Source organism: Podarcis bocagei, assembly GCF_964188305.1.
Source record: "Podarcis bocagei genome assembly, chromosome: 2".
NCBI lineage: Eukaryota > Metazoa > Chordata > Lepidosauria > Squamata > Lacertidae > Podarcis > Podarcis bocagei.
The window spans coordinates 56,613,193-56,619,471 of NC_138126.1; the positions used below are offsets into that span (position 1 = coordinate 56,613,193).

The 6,279-nt window shown below is 41.9% G+C and overlaps 1 protein-coding gene across 1 annotated transcript; it reads right to left on the reverse strand.

Annotated features, from left to right (window-relative positions):
* Positions 1 to 1,704: 1,704 nt before the first annotated feature.
* Positions 1,705 to 5,690, reverse strand: RPL29 (ribosomal protein L29). The gene is made up of 4 exons (XM_081180980.1): positions 5,581 to 5,690; positions 4,762 to 4,807; positions 3,214 to 3,278; positions 1,705 to 1,914 (listed from the first exon to the last, which is right to left on the reverse strand). The coding sequence occupies exons 2-4, from the start codon at positions 4,796 to 4,798 to the stop codon at positions 1,816 to 1,818; spliced, it is 201 nt and encodes a 66-aa protein (XP_081037106.1). The 5' UTR covers positions 4,799 to 4,807; positions 5,581 to 5,690; the 3' UTR covers positions 1,705 to 1,815.
* Positions 5,691 to 6,279: the final 589 nt, after the last annotated feature.

Sequence of the window (6,279 nt, forward strand, 5' to 3'; positions counted from 1 at the left end):
TATGTAAGGGAGGGGGCTGTTAAACTTTCTGCTAAACTCTCCTTCCATATATTCCTTTGTTCCCACTAGACCTTCAAACCACAGATTTTCAGGAGTGGATTGAGGAAAGCCCCATTTATTCCTGAGTTCGGAACCAAGCCTGCCTTAGATTACATGCTACAAGTAATCAAACATTTTTTTATTATATTTCAGAGATAAAAGGTAGTTCATACTTAGTTGCCAAGACTTTCCACCAGAAATTCTGATATTCCCATTTTAAGTTGGATGGCATTGCTCATATGCTGAAGGCACCACCTTCTGGACAAATGGCATTATAGCAACACACACCCTGCTTATAGCTCATGCACGTCTCTAGGGAATAGAGGCTATTCTATTTAAATGTTTACTCAACTTATTGTTGGTATAGTCTTCCATATTGAGCAGTAGCAAGGGGCTCTCATACTGGAGATTAATTCTGTAGGCTCAATAGTTGTTTTAGTAACTTGGGGGCACTAGACACTGTGTAAAACCAAATTGTTAACTACAGGCCAAAAGGGCATGAAACGTAAGAAGTACAAATTGACAATTCCACATGAAGGTTAAATGAATAGTGACATTCACAACATCATTGTGTACACTGCACTTGTGTACTTTTATATTTCATAGATAATTGTCACACAGCAGCAGTTTTGGTCCAACTGTTTACATTTTCAATAAAAATAGAAAAGGGACAAATGTGTTCTCAAAAAGTAGCAACAATTTTTGTCAGTATATTCCATGACAAAGGTTCCTTTTTCAGGCTCCACCTTAAAATTCCAAGTACCAAACATATACAAAATAGGTGAGGAAAAGAATAGTTAATTTGGATATGCAAAAGAAAAAAAGGGGGTAAATTTTTGGAACTGCTGAAAGATGGGAAGGGAAGTAGAAATTTGATATGCGGTAATTGTTTAATTTTTTGTTGTTGAAATGTTTGTAATAAATGAAAATTATAAACATATATGAAAAAATAAAATTCCAAGTGCCATATAGTAGCTGAAGCAGTTTGGACACACAAGCAGCCTGGTAGTGCCTTCGTAGCATCTTGAAATGTTCTGAAATGCACTGAGCTGTCATAAAGCTTAGCTGGCACTTGTTGAGAGTATGTTTGTCCTTCTTGCATTCTCATTTCTTGGCCTCCCTCTCTGTATGCTTTTATATGTGATACGTGTACATAACTGTCAACGGAGTGGTAACAGTTCATGAATCGGATGAAGTCAATTATACAAGAGCTTCAGCTTTTAAGGTGCTACATTGTTTTTGCTGTAGCACACTGATACAGCTACCCTTTAGGACGTTGTTACCATGTGAAATTCATCACTCCTAGCTCTTCCCACCAACTGCACAAGGTCCCAAGAAGCTATGTAAATTCTTTCACTACCATGTGTGTAACTGGGCTCCCCTATCGCAATGGTTTTGTAGGGCTCAGGATTTCCACTTCCCCAGTCTCCTGGCAGCTTGCAACCCTTTGTGCTAAGGCTAAGCCCTGCACTGCCTGAGGTTTTCTCCCCCCCTCTGTTTTGCTCCACCCCCTCTAATTTCCCATGGCATACCCCACAATATGGAGCAACCCCTGAGCAATTTTAATACGGGAAAATAAAGTGGGACACTTTCCCCCCGAAGGAATAAAATCACCTTAAGAAGGTGTAATCTCTTGTAGGGTGAAAACAGAAAGCACAGCATCCACACATTACACTCAGTTTTATTTATACAAAACGCCTTGAGTGAAAAGATGAAAACAACTGCTAGTCAATTGCCAAGCAAGTCAGTCCCTTTTGCCATCTGGAGGCAAGCTGGTTACTTGGCATTCTTAGCGTTGTTGGCCCGCATTTTCTTCAGCCCTTTCTTGTTGTGTTTCTTTGCAAAACGCATGTTCCGCAGGAACTTGGGATCAACCTAGAAAACGGGGGGGGGGGGGGAGAGGAGAAATATAATTTGTTTAGCAACTCATATAGCTGGGTACAAGTCCTAGTATTTAGGGTGGGACAACTAACCGAGGTCTAATACTATTGCACAGTCCTGTTCTTCAATAAAGCAGCCCTTTGGCCACATCAGGCTCACCAACCTGCTCTGTCTGGCTCAAACCTGCCGGCTTTTCCAGTAGTCTTATACATCTCTGTCTCTGACATCATGTTATGGTACTGTGATCAACCACATAAAGAACCATGGTGATGGCCATAATTCAAGCTGGCAAACAAAAAGCTAAGTTTCCAAACAAAATGTAGGTGAGCAGCCCATCTAGCAAGAAGGGCAAATAAGAACCTATCTTCTATATAGGCATATGTTCACCAACTCTAGACAGCAGACAATACTTGCTTCGAGAGAGGCATTAGAAAAGCACCGTTCCAGGTTCTAAAAACTGCCAAGCAGGTTAGTTTCCAACATTTGTGAGCAATGAAGAAACCACGTTTAGGAGTGTTATCAGGCTGGTTCTTTCACCGTGAGAAGACCCCCTTTCCATTGCACCAAGAGACTATTCTGTATCACTCATTTCTATCCAAATAAGAATTTTAAAGCTGACTTGTAGTAAGAGGTTCCTCAACAATGGCCAGATACGAAAAGGATATAACAAAACACCAGTAATATTCAAACTCAGGTCCCCTCTGCACTATACATTTAAAGCAATCATCATACCACTTTATGTAGTCATGGCTTTCCCCAAAGATTCCTGGGAAGAGGTATTGATTGTTAAACCACTCTGAGATCTGTAGCTCTGTGAGGTGAACAGGTGTCTCCCAGCAACTCTTAGCACTTAGGAAACCACATTTCCCAGGAGTCTTTGGGGGAAAACATGACTATTCAAAGTGGTATGATACTAATTTAAAAGTATAGTGCAGATGGAGCCTCAAGTGTACAAAGTGCAGGTTGCATTTTGCAAGATTCACTGAATATGACACAGACTTTATTTATCTATTTACATAATTTACAGTGTTCTCAATTCTACAGTGAGGAACATCATAATGAAAATAGAGAAAAACAATATACCACAATTGCAAAATCATACAAAAGGACCAATAAATAACTAAGTAAGTCTATCTATCATAAATTAATCAAGCAAAATTATAACATAAAATTGCCAAATAAAGTGACACTTAATGTCATTCTCTGTTATCATACAATCTTAGCATGCAAGGCCTCTACAAGCCCACTAGTAATGGGTGAAAGCAGTTGCTGATGAGGAAAAAATGCACTTACCCCCTTCAGAGATTCATATCTATTTGATCTGGGTTTCTTAATGCCATTTCTGTGCCACTTGCGAGCTGTTAAGGGATACCATTTTCACATTAAGGATAAAGGCTGTTGATATTGTCCATCACCCTTTGCCATCTTGGTGCCCTTCAGATATTTTGGGCTACAACTCCCATCAGCTCCAGTGAGCATGACCACTCCAGGCTAGCGTTATCTGCCTCTGTCACACATGTGGGTTTTTAAAGTCCTGTGAGCTAGTGCAAAAGTCCCTAGTTAAAATCCTGAATCTGGGCAGTCCCTAGTAAGCACCAGTTTTGGCTATCTATCAAGGATGGCCAAAATTGGTGGGCTCTCGATACGTGAAGCACTCAATGTTCATAAAAACAAATGCTATTGGATCTTATTTTCAAAGATATGCTTTCTCTGTATAACTTTCCCTTTGAGTCATGAGAGTATATTGGGAGGCAGGAAATGTCAACATACTGTCAAATGTTCTCTGTTGCCACCCTTACAAATACCATCCTGGCAGCACTCTTAAAAGGTGCATTCCTGCCTACTTTTTATTTGAAATCTGTTTTAAATGAATGGGTGTCACTCCAATGTGTATGCAGTTAGGACTAAACTGTAAATCTTCTATTCTTTCCCCAACTTCTGACAACACCTACATTGAATTAAATCCACAAGCACAGTGGCCAATGAAGTCCATGCTCTTCTATTATTCCAAATGGATACTACCCATGTAATATTATTAGTGAGAGAAAAACATGCTTGCCTACCACTGTTGGAGACCATTACATTCAAGGATGGTTTCCAAATGAGGATCATCTGGAAGCCCTGAAAGAGCTAAACTGGGGATTATTCTCGCTATGCTATGATCAGCACCAGAAAAGTGGGTAATTTTGGGGCCAGGCATTGACATTTACAATCGCCACGGCAAGGATGAAGCTGTTGCATGATCAGCTTTCCTCCATCAGTTGAAGATGGCAGACTCCCTGACTTGACTTTCCTGAAAGAAAGTGGTTTTCTGAAGCTTCCTTGGGGTGTTTACCTCCATCAAGGCAACTGGGGGGGGGGGGAGAGGACCAGACAACAATTGCTTGGCTAGCAGGACCAGCCAAAACTTAAGAGTGCCCTATATGAGACTGTTTACCCACTGCAATTTCAGTTAGAATGCAAACTAAATATAGGATACAGATATTCAGTCTTATTAAACTTGAATCTAGATTTCATGTATATTAATGTTTGCTTATAGTTATTTTGGATCAGACCAGTTATTCCTGGCACACTATGCAAGTCAAAGAAAACATGATAGAGAAACAATGAATTATATTTCAGCGCCCAGTTATTTGGAATTATTAGTAAAGGGATGTGGATCCCCTCACTTATAAATACTGAAAGTTTAATCAACGTATCTGTTGTTTCAAGAGGTCAACTACAGTTACCATTACTTAAAACTCTTCTGCATGCTCAGAGCTGCTAACTACATGCCTCCAACTATACCTTGATAAACAATTACTGACCACTATTCACTCCCTGACCTCTATGCAAACTTACACTGGTTGTGTGTGGTGTGGTTCTTGGACTTGGCCATGGCTCAAACCTGTGAAAAAGAAGAAGAATCAGAAGTGTTCCTTTCAAACACAGAATAGCAGAGCTCCTCAGCTCCACAGGAACAAGTTTCTGTAGAAAAACTTTAAAACCAATGTCCATCTAACATCCTAAACACCTTTCTAAGATCTGCTTTGCTGAATCAGACCAAAAGGGCACCTAGTTCAGTATTATGCATCCATGCAGTTAAATGTCTCCGGGAAGTCATGAAGACAACGAGACTCCACAGATACCTGGCAATTAATTGAGACTACAGCTGCCATCCAAAACACACCAGTAGGTTTGGTTGACCTCAGTGTAGACATGCACACTGTCACAGGTCTGTAGCAGCAGAAGATGGAACTTGCACGGCACAAAATGCTGACATGATTTCTCCATGCATTCGTATAATCTCTAGTGGCCGCAACATCACATGTGATAGGGATTGTTACACAGGAGCGAACTTCATATAAACTTGGGATGCTGGATCCAATATCCTGCCAAGATACAAGGTCCAGACACCCCACAGGACAACCAAGCGGGACCCCGACCGTGCCAAGGGCGATACCGCGCGCACTTCAGCTATCCTTTCTTCCCACCTTTTCATCCACCCACCCACCCCACTCCACCTTTCAGACGCTCCAAGCTGATCTCATTCCCATCCCTCGGGCACAGAGCACGAAACGGCCTCTTAGGAAGGCGTCCCATCCCTTCTGCGCCGGCCATTCGCCGCTCTGGGGTATCCCTCGGGAAGGATGGAAGCGGATCGAGAGAGGGAAAGCTCACCTGAAGCTCCGCCACAGTTCAGACCAAAACCGGAAGAGAAGCGGCACTCGCAAGGCACTCTGGGAAGCCACAAAGCCCGGCCATAGACGCAGACCGGGCTGCGTTATTGTGTTTCCGACTGGAAACACGAGCCTCCGTTAAAATGGTTCCGCAGGAGGACATCCTCGCCTTCCGTTCCTTCCGCTGTTTATTTCCTTTTCTGAAATACAGTAAACAGTGGACGAGCTTTGGAAGGATTTTCGCGGAGTTGAATGTGTTCCGATTTGAGATAACAGGGCGTTCCGATAAAAAGCTTCGTTGCTTCTCTGTGCAGGTTTCTTTCCTTATGGTTTATCATTGCACTGTTGCCTGTCATAAGATCCACCGCAGCCCATTATAGTGTCAGATCAAGGGCGGAAAAGGGCATCTTTCTTTCTTTCTGTGGACAGAAACTGGTTTAACAGAGGCAGACCCACGATTGCAATCTCCCATGTTTTCAGAACCAGGGAAGGTTTTGCTCTGAACTTACACCTTTCAAAATTTTGCCTCCCCCGTCTAATAGTGGTGTTTTATTTTATTTTTCAATTTGAACGTTTTAAAATACATTTGGGTAACCCTTTTCTTGTGATCAGGAAGGCATGCAGGCATTTGGCTCCTCGAGTTGACGTTTTAGGAAAGCTATCCGATACTGTAAATGTTGGCACGTTTTGAAAAACATTC

Excerpts from the sequence above, each read along its gene's own strand:
- RPL29 (XM_081180980.1), bottom strand. The coding sequence starts at position 4,798 with ATGGCCAAGTCCAAGAACCACACCACACACAACCAGT. Across the intron at positions 3,279-4,761 it reads CCACACCACACACAACCAGT|CTCGCAAGTGGCACAGAAAT; the intron begins GTAAGTTTGCAT and ends ATCCCTTAACAG. Across the intron at positions 1,915-3,213 it reads GATATGAATCTCTGAAGGGG|GTTGATCCCAAGTTCCTGCG; the intron begins GTAAGTGCATTT and ends CCCGTTTTCTAG.